General features: G+C 43.6%; 1 protein-coding gene across 1 annotated transcript; it reads left to right on the forward strand.

The window, feature by feature from the left end:
* Positions 1-8,264: 8,264 nt before the first annotated feature.
* On the forward strand, positions 8,265-10,361 carry LOC147432603 (chalcone synthase 7-like). The gene is made up of 2 exons (XM_086492478.1): positions 8,265-8,759; positions 9,240-10,361. Exons 1-2 carry the CDS (start codon positions 8,405-8,407, stop codon positions 10,226-10,228), a joined length of 1,344 nt encoding a protein of 447 aa, XP_086348604.1. The 5' UTR covers positions 8,265-8,404; the 3' UTR covers positions 10,229-10,361.
* Positions 10,362-17,176: the final 6,815 nt, after the last annotated feature.

Raw genomic sequence — 17,176 nt, forward strand, 5'->3', positions numbered from 1 at the left:
CATGGGAATTCAGTCACTTGTGCCAACAACGCCTCTTATCCAGTTCAAGGAGTTGGAAAGATTGTGCTCACTGCTGCTAATGGCAGTTCCTTCACACTTGTTGATGCACTTATGTACCTGGGATCAAGAAGAATCTCTTGTCTGTATCCGCACTTGCTAGACTTGGCCTTGTACTCAAATTTGTGGATGACAGATGTACAGTTCATGATCTCAGTTTTGGTGATGAAATTGTTGCATCTGGGCTTTTGTGCCGTGGGCTGTATAAGCTCACTTTGTATGACAAGTGTGGACAAAATTTTGCAAATGCTGTGGCAGATTCAAGGGCTATTTCATATGCAAAACTTTGGCATGCACGTTTTGGTCATCTGAATTTTGCCAGTTTGCTGCGTTTGCAGAAATCTGATATGGTTGCTTCTTTGCCGCCTCTTGAAGCACCTATCAAACATGTTTGTGAAGGCTGTATTCTGGGTAAAATGCAGCGTTCTAAGTTTCCAAAGGATGGTTCCAGTTAGGGCCACATGCAGGTTGCAGCTTGTGCATAGTGATGTTTGTGGGCCCATGCAAACTCCGTCCTTGGGCAATTACCTGTACTTCATGACTTTCATTGATGATTACTCCAGGCATGCGTGGGTATTTCCGCTTAAAGCGAAGTCCGAAGTTTTTATGTGCTTCAAACAATTTTTGGCTATGGCTGAAAATGTCTCAAAATGTACTATGGGCACCCTCCGTTCCGATCGAGGGGGGGAGTATATGTCTCATGGATTTAATGCATTTCTGGCTAGTCGTGGGATAAAACACCAATGTACAGTGCCTTATACACCTCAACAAAATGGTGTTGCTGAGAGGAAAAACAGGTCACTAACGGAAATGGCACGATGTATGGTCAAAAGTCAAGCTTTGCCGCATTCTTTTTGGCTTGAGGCCATCATGTGTGCCACTTATGTACTTAACAGGTGTCCTACGAAAGCTTTGCAGTCTATTACTCCACATGAAGCATGGCATGATAGAAAACCTTCTATTGAGCACATGCATGTTTTTGGCTGTTTGGCATATGCTTTGGTGCCACAAGTGCAGCGCAGAAAATTGGATGATAAGGCTGTCAAATGTATTTTTGTTGGTTATAGTGCTGAAAGCAAAGGTTACAGGTTGTATCATCCGCAAACAAAACGTATTCTGGTTTCACGGGATGTAGTGTTTGTGGAAGACTCTGTTCAGCCCTTGCTGTCATGTACTAGAGACAGTAATGTAAGCTCACAGGACATTTATGACACTTTGTTGCCTCTTTTCAGTGGTGGAAATACGAATGTAAGTTCCAATGAGGCAAATGTACAGCCTATGGGGGTTTCTGAAAATGTTTTAGAACAGCCTATTAATGATGCAGATGTACTTGATGTACTTGATGAGGAAAGGGCTGAAAATGAGCAGGCTAGAGGTATGCCAAAATGGCTGGTGCACACTTTGCGTGACAGTAAATTGGATGCACCTTTATCTAGTCGTACTCGTTCAGGCTCTCGCCATGCATCTTATGCATCAGATTGTTATGCTTTGGCTGTGTCTAGTTTACATGATGTTGAGGAGCCTCTGTCTTTTGATGAAGAACAGAATTCAGAAAATTGGATTGCTGCCATGAAATCAGAATATGATGCACTTATAGAGAATGACACATGGACTTTATGTGATTTGCCTCCTGGCAAAAAGGCCATTGGTACGAAGTGGGTTTACAAGTTTAAACGCAAGCCAGATGGTGAGATCGATCGCCATAAGGCTCGACTTGTTGCAAAGGGTTATGCACAACAAAAAGGCATAGATTATGAAGAGACTTTTTCTCCCACTTGTCGTATGACTACTGTGCGTTTTCTATGTGCATTGGCAGCTCATTTTGGTTGGGATGTACATCAATCAGACATTGTTACTGCTTTCTTGAATGGTGACATATTTGAGGAAGTTTATGTAACGCAGCCTCGTGGTTTTGTCATAAAAGGACAAGAGGACAAAGTGTGCAAATGTAAGAAGGCTTTGTATGGGTTGAAGCAATCTCCTCGTGCTTGGTATGAGAAAGCTGACACTCATTTGGTTAAACGAGGCTTTCGTAACAGTCCAACAGAAAGTACATTGTATGTAAAGCGTGAGGATGATGTATTTCTCATTGTGGTTCTTTATGTTGATGATTTGCTGATCACTGGACCAAATGAGAGACATAATGTTGAATTTAAGGCTGATTTGAATGCTACTTTCAAGATGAAAGATTTGGGGCTGTTGCATCATTACTTGGGTATACAGTTTAAGCAGTGTGATGGTGGTATTGCCTTGTGTCAGAAAAGTTACATAGAGACATTGCTATGTAAGTTTGGACTTGAGGATTGCAAACCTATTGCCACTCCCATGGAAACAGGTTTGAAGTTGAGTCTACATGATGCTGGCGATCCTGCTGATGTCACTCTTTACCAAACTGCTGTTGGCTGCCTCATTTATGTATGCAACACGAGGCCAGATATTCAGTTTGCAGTCTCACAGGTCAGCAGATTTATGCATAGCCCAGGGTCTAAGCATTGGCAGGCTGTCAAGAGGATTTTCCGCTACCTTAGTGGCACTTTACATCTTGGCTTGTTTTATCCCAAGGGGGGATCATTGCCGCCAGACTTACATGCTTTTTCGGACTCAGATTGGGCTGGTTGTTTTGACACGCGAGTGTCCACAAGTGGTTTTTGTTTCATGCTTGGCAGTTCATGTATATCATGGTTGAGCAAGAAGCAACCTACTGTGGCCACTTCGAGTTGTGAGGCTGAGTATAGGGCAGTCTTCATAGCTACGGTTGAGTGTGTATGGCTCAGACGCCTTATGGCTGACTTGGGTGTTGGACAGGACACTGCCAACACTATCTACACTGACAGTCAGAGCGCATTGGCAGTTGCGAGGAACCCAGTTTTTCATGCTCGCACAAAGCACATTGAGGTGCATTACCACTATGTCAGGGAGAGGCTCTCAGCAAGAGAGATCAGCTTGGCTTATGTGCCAACACAGGACAACCTTGCAGATCTTTTCACAAAGGCATTGTCTCGTGAGAAGCTTGAAGCTTTCCGCAAAGCTTTGGGCTTACTCCCCTTTGTGGACTGATCCTGTCCTCAGGGCATGGCACTTCCCTTTACTCATGTGCCAGCTCTCGTTCACCGCATCACTCCAGGGGGGATTTGTTACCATATACATGTGGTAGTGATGTGTGTGAACACACTAGGACCGCCGGGGCATTTTTCCCCTCTTTAGGAGGTTTTTTCCCCCGTGCATTGTATATACGCCCATCACTCTAGGGCTATCTATCTTTCCATTGCACACTAAGTAACACACTCTCTATTGTGTGCCTTGAGCTTCCTTCGTCTTCTCCAAGCTGTGTGTGTTTCTCTGCAACCCTAATTCCAACATCGGCCTGCTCATCTATCTCTTCGATAACTTCATTTGATTCCTCCACAATGGTCACATGACGTCTTAGGTTTACCTTTTCCTTTGATTTTCCCTTGTCCATGCCTCAAGCACAAGTAATGCCAGAACCATGTCCTATGAAATAAAATTTGGGTGCCTATGCACCCCATGCCCAAATCCATGAGATCATCCTCATCCTCTATCCTGTAGTCCCGTTCGTTGAGGCTTTTAATAAACCTCAACAAGCGAAAACAAAAGTTTTTGTCAGCCGCATAGAGATGCTTCAAGAAATCCACTGGCAACCACGCCGTGTCGGATCCCTCAAAGATTATGGCATATTCCTCCATGTGCTGCATTATATAGTCAAGAAAGCTTCTCAATGCCTCTGTATGATGGTTGGCAGTGGCCTACATGTCAATTGTCCTCTCGAACACATTGAGTAGTTCATGTGCTCGATCTGCAAGTCCTACCTTTTCTAATTGTGTGAGAAGTGCATCAGTAGACGTTGCCATGGGTTCATTCGCGAAGAAGATGCGAAGAGAACTTAGAGCTAGAGTTTTGTGAATGTGAGAAATGAAGTTTAAAAACTAGAAAGTCACTTATATACCCAAAGTAACTTTTTAAAAAACACTTAAATAAATGTCAAAATAACTTAAAACTTTAACTTTAAACAAAATCACGCGACAAAGCATTGAAAGACACCAACATTGAAAACATTTGTGCTCTACATCAAATAAATTGCACGTTTCAATTGAAAACTTGAACAAGTTGAGAATACATAAGTATGCGTAGAAACGAGATTCAAAACACCGTATGTTTTAATGTGGACAAAATCACTGTCAGTTACAAGCTTTTACAAAAATACATCACGAAAACGGAACGTTCTCACACAGAAAGCTCTTCTCTTTTTTGGAACGAACAATCTTTTCATTGTACAAAGAGATATTGCTTGGGCAAGGTTTATCTGAGATTAAGATACTCGCAAAGGTGACTGAGATGCCAGTCATTGTTCACTGTAATGTGGTGCACTGCATCGTCGTGGAGATGTATTTGTAGGTCAACTGATTCTCTAGCAGCAACCTCAGAGTGTAGTGCCTCCAATTCTCCCATCGTCAACTTCCATCTTCTATAGGGAAAGACCATCGACAAGCTTTGCTTCGCAATATGGTATCTGAACACCACCTTGTCAGCAACTACAGAGCACTTGATTCTATCTCCCTGGTGGTTGACCACCTTAGTTTCCCATCTAGTTGCAAGAAACCCGTTGATCGCACTTCCCCCTTTGCAAGTCCACATTGTTGGAGTCCGGTGAACACTTTGAAGTCGAAATATAAACACAAAGACATGAAGAGACATAAACCATGTTACCGTGGCTTTATGGGGAACCATATGTGGACTTCATTGCTGCTTGCACATCCACCTCGATTCTCGTTTTGGTTGCTACGATCAAGGCACTGTCTGGCTTAGGCCATTCCAAACTCTCCAAGGTTGGCGAGTGAACCAGAGATAGATTACCATGTCCATTTCACCTAGGTGTGACATAAGTATGATTATAAAAAAAGATGTCACGTGAGGCAAGCTCAGAGGACTGAAAACCAGCATAGAGCAACTTGCCAAGCTTAGTGTGGATGGCCTCAAAAGTTCCTATGAAGGACTCTATTGGCTCCCAATCTACAAAATCGGATGGAAAAATATCTGTAAACATGAACAAACAACAATTGCAAATCTTACGGTCATCCAAAAGCAACACACAAGGAAAAAATACTAAATAGATAACCAGAAAACTTGAAAGAGGAGTAAAAATTACAATTTGCAAGAAACCTTGATGGAGCCGCTGCTGTCTCTAGCTTTAGTTGTGAAGCAACATACAAATGTTGCACCTTCGCAAGCCTCTTGCCGTCTTGTGTTTGCTTGAAGTCCATGATTCTTCCCTTCCAATGGTGTGTTCGAGAAGCCATGTGTCTTCTTGAGACCTTGTGTGCACCTCTTGAGCTGGGCTGCATTGTCACCCACATCATTTGTTTTAACTCCATCGTCGCCCAATATCCATTGTCATCTTGTACATTGTTGCATGAAATGGAGTCAATGACACTCCTAGGTCGTCGAGTACCTAATGATGCCATGGGAAATGGTTGCACAACCTGCACACAAACACTTGTGATTAGACATTGCACATCCATGTTCTTAGCTGTATAAAGAGCAAGATTCTTGATGGTACACAAAGGTGAAGGATGCCACTTATTGTTATACTGCTCCACCTTCTTGTTGGCTTAATGTGGAAGATAATGTTGCAAAGCTTGAGAGGGAAGTAGATCCTCTCCAGAGAGCTTAATGGAGAAGGAGCAGGAAACCTGTTGAGGAAAGAAAGAGGGATGATGTAGCTGAAGGATATGCTGTAGACTTTAGTTTTAGCTAGAGGTGTTTAGTGAAGCCCATGGAGAAATGGAGAACTTCAGCTTGAGGAGAATGCAACCCTCAAGAATGCAGTAAGCTTAGGAGGGAAATGAGGTTCAAACTTCTGTTGCAGAGCTTTTGAGAGGGAAAACTGAAAGGAAGGAAAGAGAAACAAGGTGAAGTGAAGAGAAGTGAGAGATGGTACAATAGAGAGAGAGGGAGGGAATGATCATCACGTTTTTGGAGGGACCCGCTTTTAGGAGAGAGGGGGGAGAAACTTGTAGCCAGTAGAGAGAGAAAGGATTGGTTTTTACTCAACTATTTTAAGAAAGGTTTAGTTTTCTGAATTTAAAAGAGATTTTCTCTTTATATTTTATAAGAGAGTACAAGTTTGACCACTTACTTTTAGGCCCTGCCATACCCAACATTTCAGTACACATGGCATCCACCCATTTGCCACTTCCATAATCTCCTTTTTAATCCCATGGAAAATAAAGAGGCCCCCTTAGACCCCATTCCCTTCCTAATGCTTCTGATCAAGCTATGGAATATAGCGTGTGATAGCTCGTCTTGGTTAGAGGGTCGTGAGGCCAGGGCTCATGGCCCTTCTAGAATCTGAATAAAATGTGCAAGACAGAACTAACACATTGCGATTGCAAAACTAGTAGAACTACAATGGAGCTTGATTGAACAACAAAATAGAGCAGAGCTTAACATGACATATCGAAACTTTCCTGCCATTCCCGACAGACTTACACCAAACACACACACAACACACACACACACACACCTTTTCTACCTTTCCTTTGTGCACTGAGTGACTTCAGAAGGCAGCACAAAGTGCTTCTCGAGCTTGGTGCAGGGCAAATTCCCCGAAAATCGTGCAAAAAAAGTGCACGTCTACCGCATGTATCAAAGCTAGGGACTTGCCGAGCACCGTGTGCGAGCCACGGATGGTTGCAAGCATACAACCAAGCTAACCTAGCAAGCTTAAAGAGAGCAAGGGTGTGTTACTCACCGCTCTATGCTCGCCGTCGTGAAGGATTCCTTGCTCCGAAGAAGAGGGACCTATCGTCGCGGTGCTCAATTGCCTCACCGATGTCGATGTTGCCGCAATGCTGAATCGCACACACTCTCCCCCCCTCCCTCCCTCCCTCCCTCCCTCTCTCTCTCTCTCTCTCTCTTAAGCGCGCGCACACACACACACACACACACACACACACACACACACACACACACACACACACTTACTTGTGAGCACATAATGGAGAAGGAGAAGGAGATAAGGCAAGAGCACTCTTCTTTAGCTTGCACCCTTTAGAATAGGGGATTTAGGTTACAATGGCCGTTTTATATGAGTTTGGCCCATTCACACATTGGCGTCCACACTGGCCGATCAAAGTAGAAATATTGTCAAATGAGATATGTGGTGCGCCTCTCATCGACGATCACCCAAGCCCGTATATGATCGACAAGCCCGTCGGCCCCTGACTCGAAACAATGTGATATGGCGTCCGTGGATGTTAACTGAGCTGATGTCCATTTGCAAAGGTCAGAACCAAGCGATGGGGAGCGTTGGGTAGTCACCAAGCTTTCTATTCGCCCGGTGCTGACTCCGCTGAGTCGACGTTTGCTTGAAATGACTTTAACACAAAGGTCAGCACCAAGCGATAGGGAGCGTTGGGCAGTCACCAAGCCGCCTATTTGCATGGTACTGACTCCACTGCATGACCCGTAATCACATCATCACACAAGTCTCTGTCGTCGGTTAACAAACCAACAACCATTGCTTTTCTGTTCATGTGAAGACCTCAGAGATGTGCAATTATTAGCACTAATAAATCAGTGGCAATCCAATAGTAGAGCACAACATGCTCGTTATCTTCCCTTTGCAAGTCTCGAAAAGTGAAAATGTATATTTTTATAATATTAGCACTAATAAATATGCCGCAATCCTGGATAGTGCACGGCGTGCTCATCGTCTTCCCTTTGCAAGCGTGGAAAAGCGCAACATCATTGTCTTCTGTGTGATTTCCTACTTGCTCCACCCCTCCCCTCGGAGCAAGGCTGCAACTAGTTGCCAAGCAATTGGGAACCTCTCATGGGAATGTGAAAAGTCCAGAATTGGTTGGCGACCAGTTGCGAACACAGCCTGAATGTAAACTCTGGCTCTAGGCTAAGCTTGACCAAGTCGCACATAGTAGTGGAATGGTCTTTGGAGCCTATGGATGTGAATGGAGCCGATGACTATTTACCCACTACTATGGGTGCGTATGCGTATGTGCGGTGTGTGTGTGTCGGTTGACCGAGTCACGGTGGTGACTGTAGTATCGCACTACGCTGCTATAAACAAGGCTTTGTGTATGCACATTGCTATTCTGCATCCTCTCTTCGACCTGTGTTGGTGTTCGAGTGCGAGAGAGGAAAACGCAGGCAGACTCCACACAGAGAGAGAGAGAGAGAGAGAGAGAGAGAGAGAGAGAGAGTGCGCACAGATCTTTTGCTAGAGAGAGAGAGAGAGAGAGAGAGAGAGAGAGTGCGCACAGATCTTTTGCTAGACTTTTACCCTCGGAGCTTTCTAGGTTAAGCAGCAACCATGTTTCTGGAGGTGGAAGTGGCAGCACAGGGTAGGCGTGAATGGGTTCCGGCGGAGGCCGTCCCTGGCACGCCACGCCCAACGTGCCCTACATGGATCGAGCAGCCTTCTCCCCGGCAGCCCCTCCCTGAAGGCCCTACTTGGGTGGAGTCCCCATCTCCCCGCCTCAACGTCGCCGAAACATCACGCCCCCTCAACCAATTCCCGCCACCAGAGAAAGCCCGTGCTTGCATCCTTGCGATGGGCCGAGCCACACCTCCCAACAAGATTGTTCAGTCCACTTACACGGATTGGTACTTCAATGTCACCAACTGCAGCCACAAGGGTGAGCTGAAGCAGAAGATGCAGCGTATTTGTAAGTTTCCTCTTTGATTTGATGTGCTATTTGGTGCCTTGTGTATTTGGGTGAGAGCGTGGGTGCATATCTGCACTGGGGTGTGTGCTTGAGCATGGACGTCTTCATTCTATGTATATGTGTGCATATTGATGTGCACGCATGCGTCTGGACTAAACAGATCTGCCTATTTCGGCGACACTTGTCTCCGGTTTCAGTATGGGTGAAGCTGTGTGTGGTGTGTTTGGATGTGTGTGTGCACCCATAGCTGCATGTGTTGAATAGATCTATTGGGCGAGGCTACTTCTTAAAGATTTCAATGTATTTGCATGTGGATGTGAGTGCACTGGGGGAACACAGAGGAGGGGGGGGCGGTGGGGGGGGGGGGGGGGGAAAGGGGGGTTGGATGAGGATGGAGAGCCCTTGCACATTACAGCTATACCAGTGTCAATGAAACCCAGATTGAGTTTTCCTTTTATTTACTGTTGTGTGGCAACGCAGGTGACCGCTCCGGCATTGAGACAAGGTATTCCATCCTCACAGATGAGTTCCTGAAGGAGCACCCTGAATTCTACACGCCAGGTGAACCGAGTCTAGAGCAGAGAAATTCCATCTTTGCAGAAGAGGTCCCAAAGCTTGCACACGAGGCTGCGATCCAGGCCATCAATGAATGGGGCCGCCCTGCATCTGAAATCACTCATCTTGTGGTGGCCACCCTCACAGGCATCGCCATTCCGGGTGCCGATGTGATGCTTACAAAATCCTTAGGCCTCCGGCCCGATGTAAACAGAGTCATGCTTTACATGCTCGGTTGCTATGCGGGGATTACCGCATTGCGTGTAGCCAAGGATCTTGCCGAAAACAACCCATCTGCACGAGTCCTCATATGCTGCAGTGAGCTAGCGGCTCCGACGTTCCGAGCCCCCAATGAGAAATTTCCCTATGATCTAGTTGGTACTGCGCTTTTCGGTGATGGGGCATCTGGAGTGATAGTAGGTGCGCAACCACAGCCCAAGATAGAGAGGCCCTTGTATGAGATTGAGTGGGTCGGGGAAGTTTTGGCGCCGGATTCCGAGAAGATCATAGAGGGAACTTTGAAGCTGGAGGGGCTCCAGTTCTACTTGGACAGAACCCTGCCAAGTTTGGTGTCGAAGCATGTCGGAGCATTTTGCAGAACAGCATTGGACAATGCTCCTGGCAAGCCAGATTTTAACGACATCTTTTGGGCAGTGCATTCAGGCGGGCCGGCAATTTTGACTGCTGTTGAGCAGGCTTTAGAGCTGCAACCAGAGAAGCTTGCAGCAAGCAGGCAAATTCTTAAGAATTATGGTAACATTTCAGCTTCTACAGTGTTGTTTGTGCTCGATGAGCTACGTAAAGCTGATTCGGAGGCGGATAACCAGTCTGATTGTGAGTGGGGCATTGCCGTCGCATTTGGCCCCGGCGTCACCATCGAAGGTGCCCTCCTTCAGCGCTGCCGCAGTAACTGAGTCCTTTATGCTTTCTTCCAGTTCCTTCCTTTCCATGCACATGAACACTTTAAAAGGTTAATCGGCTGAATAAATTGTACTTTGCTATGATGTAATTGAACTTTTGTACTGAATGTGAGACCCATGCTATTCATTGTTTGAGTATTTTGAATGTCAAGTTAAAATTGATATCATGGAGATGGTAAGAAGGTAAGGATATCATGCTTCTAAGGATATTCTTGAGAGAATTCTCTTGAGAAGATTGAAAGCCATCTAAGTCTTGCTTATTAGTTTCTCTCTTAATTCACATCCGGAGAAGCGGTTTTTTAAGGCCCTGCGTTCGAGCAAAGTAGAGGCATACCATGTTCTCTGCCATGGAACCTGAAGAGGCATACGTCTTAAATGCCATGTTCTCTGCCATGGAACCTTGCCTTGCTCTCTGCCCCAAAGGGACTCTCCTCACAAGCTTCTCTTCTGTAAGTGGCCATGCATGGATGTTACTTCTACCATGTTCTCTGCCATGGAACCTTACCTTGCTCTCTGCCCCAAAGGGACTCTCCTCACAAGCTTCTCTTCTGTAAGTGGCCATGCATGGATGTTACCTCTACCATGTTCTCTGCCATGGAACCTTGCCTTGCTCTCTGCCCCAAAGGGACTCTCCTCACAAGCTTCTCTTCTGTAAGTGGCCATGCATGGATGTTACCTCTACTATGGAGTTGGAGAAGGTGTATTCATCTAGCAATTGCTTTTACTGCAAACATAAGTTTCATTGATTTGCTAGTGCAACTTGATTATGGAGCGTTGGCACTTCGGTCTGGTTTATGTGGTTTCCATGGGACGAAACTTGTACAGCAGAAGCATCATCATTGCTTGGCCTTGTCCTCGGCCTCCCTTTTAGGTCCTGACAAGTCTGTGTGGGAGCTTTCTTTCAATTGTATGTTGCCTATGGCTTTAGAAGATTTGGAGTTCAGTTGGGGATCCATAAAAAGGAAGCTTAACCATCATTCTGGTTTGCTTAACTCAAGCCACATAGTTGACCCCATGGGCAGCTTTATATCCACAGATGGAAGGCTATCCCCTTAATTTTCTCCCTAGCATGCAACTACTATCACCTCCAAATCTTTGGACTTTGCATGATTTCCACAATTCCAATTGGCAAACATTAGTAACCACCACATCAAAAAGCATCGCAGCAAACTATCTTTTAGAGTTGTTTTCTATGAGAATAAACATAGATTCCGACTAATGTCCTTACATTGCTTCCTCTTGAAAGAGAGTTTTTGTCTTCGAAAATAAAAGTGTGAAACCTCTTACGAAGAGTACCAATGTTTTTTCAATTGGAGTTTTTTTTTTTTTTTTCAGATATCTTTCCATCAAACTAGAACTTGGATGAACGTGAGACGCAAATTTCTCAATCAACAACATTGTCTTCCTTTCTTCTTAACCACTTACATAAGTGAAAAACAAGATGAACATGTGAATGCGCTCGTAAATCCAATTTATAAGCACGCTCGCCAATCTTCTTAAGAATCTTGAAAGAACCACAAAATTGTAGTGAAAGCTTAGAGTCTATGTTCTTGAACCTTCAAAATAACCAACTCCCTCCGTGAAGGCAACTTGTCGGTGTTTTGCATCGGCAAACTTTTTGTAATAGTCGAGCTCGCATGACATTGCTCTTAGCAATATGTGGCATATCAAAATATCCTTTAAATAAATTTTTAGCTAAATGTGTACGTTCATTGACCAAACTTACGATAGTGGGAAACCGAAGTTGATAACCATACACGAGCATAAATAGACTAAACCATGTGGAAATGTGGAAACGTGCTTTGTATTAGAAAATTGTCTCTTCCTTATACTAGGATGCAGTGCTCGAAAAAAACTTTGTTCCAAAAACTTGACAAACCTACATACGCGAAACAAAATAGGTAAATTGACAAAATTTGAAGGTTTTTACACCAAATTACACTAATTTTTTCGAAATTTTGTAGGTTTTCTCACCTTCAAAAATAAAATTTTGAGGTAAATTTCAAAATTTGTAGGTGGGATTACACTAAACCTAGGTTTTTTTCGAGCACTGCTAGGATGACTTAATTGGGACTACCATAGTACTCAATTTTTTTTTGGCACTCCATGGGTACACATGCTCTTCCCTTGTGAAAAAAAATCCACCTTTCATAGAAAAATTATTCCATCATTGTAATTATTCTTGCGAAAAAGTAGAACCTTGTGTAGAGTTAAAGTTTGCACTATCATCAAAGTGAGAAGGATCCCTCATTACTACATGACTCCACACCTAACTATATGATGGATTGTGCACACACTTCCCTTTGAGAGAGGCAAAGACTTTACTCTTAATTTTCGTGAAAAAAGAGCATTTATCTGCGATATGCGACTTAAAGCATCGGCTACTACATTGTAGTGACTTGTACGATATTGTAAAGAACACAATCATATTCTTGAAGGATCTTTGTTTAACAAACCTTATGACCCTTCAAATCTATTTGAATTGTAAACCACGTAATGATCTTTTATATTATGCTAAGGCTATCTACATCAAATCTTCTCAGTAAAGTTTTTAATTTTAGATGAAATTTATATTAGGTTAAACACAATCTCAAACTTTGCACCATATAAATAATGTCTACACAATTGCAAAAGACATGTATAATGACATATAACTCTTACTTGTAGGCAATAATTTTTTTGAGGACGATTTTAAATTCTTGCTTTCAAAATCTATATGTCTACTATATGGAAGTAGATTAGCCTTACTACTCGGTCTACCGACATTTTATTAACTGGAATCTTTCCAAATTCGAGATTCCACGTCCCTTTGCCGAGCCACAATGTCCATGTGTTCCCATGCTCCTCGTCACCCTCACTCACAAGGTTCTCCTCCACTGCACCCCCTCTTCGTGCTTTACCTCTGCTTCGGTTGCACTCCAGCCTGCTTAAGGCCTGCGCTATTCTGTGCCAACCAATACCTCGCATGCCATGGTCTTGCTTGACGACGTGCCCTTGCAGCCCTATCCAGCAGCGTCGCCTGCTCGCGTCAATGGCACGTGTGTACGCGCGTGCACACACACACATACTCAAAGCGAGGCCTCTGCACCTCTAAGTCAGCAAAAATCCCACATTTCCCCGTTCCCCTCTTGCTCGTCTCCAGCATAATCGTCCTCTGCCGCTTCTTCTGCATCTCCCACACGAGGTGGAGCTCCACCGTCCTGATAATACGATCCCGAGCAAAAGCACAAAATGAAAATGATGTGTCAGCGCTCGCCGCTCACTAGCTGGGGCCCTTAATGGTGCATGTCCCTTTCCAGTGCCGCCACCTCCTGCAAGTGTCAATGCCACCTGTGACATTTCCCCTGTCTCCTGCACCGCTACCTCTCCCTTCTAGGGTCGCTCGCACCTCCCGAATTGTGCATTTGTTTTTAATTCTTGGCTTTTTACCTTCTAACTCAGAGAAAGCATCTCTAGGAGATTCTAGGTAAAGAAATGCTTTTGGAAAATTTGGCGCACCTACTAGCATTGGTCTCCAGAAATAAGGTTTTGTAGTTCAAGAAGGCTAAGAAGAAATGCATTGATGGATTCTTGTAGAGCTCTACCTTAGACAAGGATAATGTTCAAGGGACTATGGACAAAGTCGGAATCAATAGGGTAGGTTATCAATATCTATTCAAGATCATGAATAAAAACTTGAAGCACTCAAAAGTGAAGGGATCCACGACGTTCAAAAGAGGAGTAGTGGCTAAATCTGGTTTAAGTTTATCAAAGCTAATCTTTTGCTCATCTTGTCAAAGAAATTAATGATCTTGACCCTTCAATTGGTCAGTCATAGGCACAACTATTCTTGCATAGTTCTCAATAAACTTGCAATAATGGCCAGCCTTACCTAAAAGAATTTGAAGATCTTCCAAATTCTTCTTCACCAAAAGCACTAGAGATGCCCACAAAGAAAAAATGGTTTGAATATAACCGTTATCAAGGTAATTAGCAAGTTGACATTCGAATTCTTTAGCTTTGGACAGACGTAGCCTACATGTTGGTTTGCTTATAGGTTTACTATTTGGTTGCAAATGTATAGTATTCTGAAAATTTCTAGCTTTGGAGACAACCTCGGAGGAAAATAATAAGGAAACACATATTTATAATTTTACAAAACTTGATCAAGCTTGTCGCTTTGAAAAATAGAATCAGATTCAAGGCTTTTAGCTTCATGTACAGACAAATGAAACATGCAATGGCACAATTTCTCTATTTCATTTGGTTGTTGCAATAAATACAGCTCGGTCGTATATATGAAAGGAGAAGAGAATACATCACTCTCTCCAAAAATCAAAACATGGTTCTATACAATTTAAACTAAAGGGTAATTCCATTTGGTCTTCGACTTGCCACTAATGGAAGCTACGACTATTTGGACTTGCCAAGTTAATTTCTATCTATTGAGTTTGTCGTAGAAGTGCATTGGAATTTTGCATGTCGATGAAACCATGATCACTTTTCAAATCATAAATTTCTTCGGCTCTCACATCAAGCATAGCCGCATCTGGCTCCAAAGATGGAGGATTTTTAAAATCAAATCTATGTTGACATGATGGAGAATTTGAAGTAGAAAAACACTTCAAAAGACCAAAGGTACTTGCTCCTTTCATAGAGCAATTACACCTTTGTATAACTCTACACGAAGTTACATCATTGAAATCCTTATTGTCTGCAAAAACTCAAAAACATGCAAAGTTTACGAGACAATTCAACCTTTCTTGACCACTTCCTCTACTGACTTCTCACAAGCTTTGCAAAGCTTGTCAAAGGAATTGGCCCTTTGTGTGAACTCCCCTTAGGTAATGGTCTTTGCCACCAAAAAACAAAGGTAGTGGCTATGGAATTCTCTACATGACAATGTGTGAGAACAAAGAGAGAGTTGCATGTGTTGCTAAAGGCCCTAAGGTGTCATAATAATCAATATCTAATTCTCCTAAATGATTTTCTCATGTTAAAGTGATCATTTAATATGGCGAAGTGCTAGGGGAGAAAAAGCTAGAATATTGGTTAAGCTAGCAGACCGGCCACAATAGGGATCCAAAGGAGGGAAAATAGGGATCCAAAGGGAGGGCCATCTGTAAAAGAGCCATGTGCAACAATGGGCTTAAAAATGCTAAGGTTCCAAAATTCAAAGGTTGTGTCCAAAGGTCAAACATGGGGGAAATTGGATGCTTTGTGTGTGTCCCAAAAGTCTTTATCAATCCCTACATAGGAGGGGGCGAGCCTTGCAAGTAGGGGATGAGAGAGAAACACACACACACACACACACACACACACACACACACACACACACACACACACACACACACACACACAAGCTCCCTTTACACAAAGGGAATGAGGGACATATGTCAGCTTCCTAGCCCAGATGCCCACAAGGGGTACCCAATTCCTATTGGATGGCCTTGGAGGTGGACCAATGAGAATTAGGCTAGAGTAAATCTAGTTTAATTAATTTAAAAACACTTAATAAAGGAACCAATAAGAATTAAGCTCTCTACAAGACTATTGGACAGTCTCCCAAGGGGACCAATGAGCATTCAGCAGCCCAATGGCTTGCCTTATTCCTATTGGCCAGGAGGCAAAGGGGTCCAATGAGAGTTTAGTTGAATTAAATAATTACCTAAAGCTCTCACAAAAGGGGAAAGGGGGACACATGTCAGAAGGCTATCAATTATGCTGCTTAATTACCATTGGCTAAGCCTGGGGAGGTCCAATAGGATGCTAGCAAGAGCAAATGGCAAGAGGGGTCGACCAAGAGAGAGAGGGGGCTGATTTTTGCAAGGCATTATCACCTACACACTCACTCTAGCTAGTGTGTAAAGAAAGGAAGACTCTCTCTCTCTCTCTCTCTCTCTCTCTCTCTCTCTCTCCTTCTCAAGCTTTAATGGAAAGCTTATCACCTACTCCAAGCTTGTGAGAAGGGAGGCCTACACCAACAACTCTTGGCTTTGTGATGCAAATCCAACCAAGAGCCAAGCTTCAATGCATGCTCATCTCCTCCACCATGCTAATTACTAAGCTAAGCTATGCTAATATGAGTGATTATGTGAGGAAATGTACATCTTTCTCGTAAGAATACTCCTTCTTCCTCTCAATCTACTCTCATACCCCGCTAGCTCTCACCATCTTTGAAGGCGTGTGAGGTCTTGGGTCTGAGACCGTGAGGGAATTGATGTTGTGTTTGATAAGTGTTTTGCATAGTGTATGAAGTTTCCATCTTCATTGCACTAGCTAGTATTGAAGGAACACAAGAAATTGTATTGTAAAATGTCTCTCTTGATGGGAGAAACCATAATACAAATCCTTTTGGAGGGGGGACCGGCTCCATGCAAATCCGGTCCTCAACTGTTGTCAAAAACTTAATTTCTCTCTCTTTTGAAGTATTGTTCATGGTATCTAACTAGGTGTTATGCTTTTTGTTGCTCTCTGTACCCAAGCACTCTTGTTAATCTCATTAGGAATCTATTCTAATGAATTGCTCACTATGTTCATGCTAATTTCCACTATACACAAGTTACTAGGCCATTAAATGTTACATTGGTATCAGAGCACAATGTTTCTCTTTTCTTGCTCAAGAAGGGAGGTCCTCAAGCTAGCTATAAATGGTTGGTACTATTAATTGCGTGTGAGTAAGTAGAATATGGATTTTTCAGCTTTGCAGTGCGCCTGTCTTTGTGCAGTTAATGGGGCATCACCGTCGAGAGCTATGGTCTTAATAGTGGAGTCCTACGGGGCTTGCCTACGGCTTAACCACTATTGAGCTATTAGAAGCTTGACAGGAGCTGGTGCTGTTTTGGTGTTGAACGACCCTCTCTTCTATTCCTTGCAATTAATGGTATTCGAGCTATGGGTACAGTACCTTGAGTGCTTTTTCTAAAGGGGTAAAGAGGAGTAGCAACTAGGGCTTGAAGTGCC

The sequence above is a fragment of the Adiantum capillus-veneris genome, chromosome 20, assembly GCF_014529385.1.
Source record: "Adiantum capillus-veneris isolate H3 chromosome 20, ASM1452938v2, whole genome shotgun sequence".
Taxonomy (NCBI): domain Eukaryota; kingdom Viridiplantae; phylum Streptophyta; class Polypodiopsida; order Polypodiales; family Pteridaceae; genus Adiantum; species Adiantum capillus-veneris.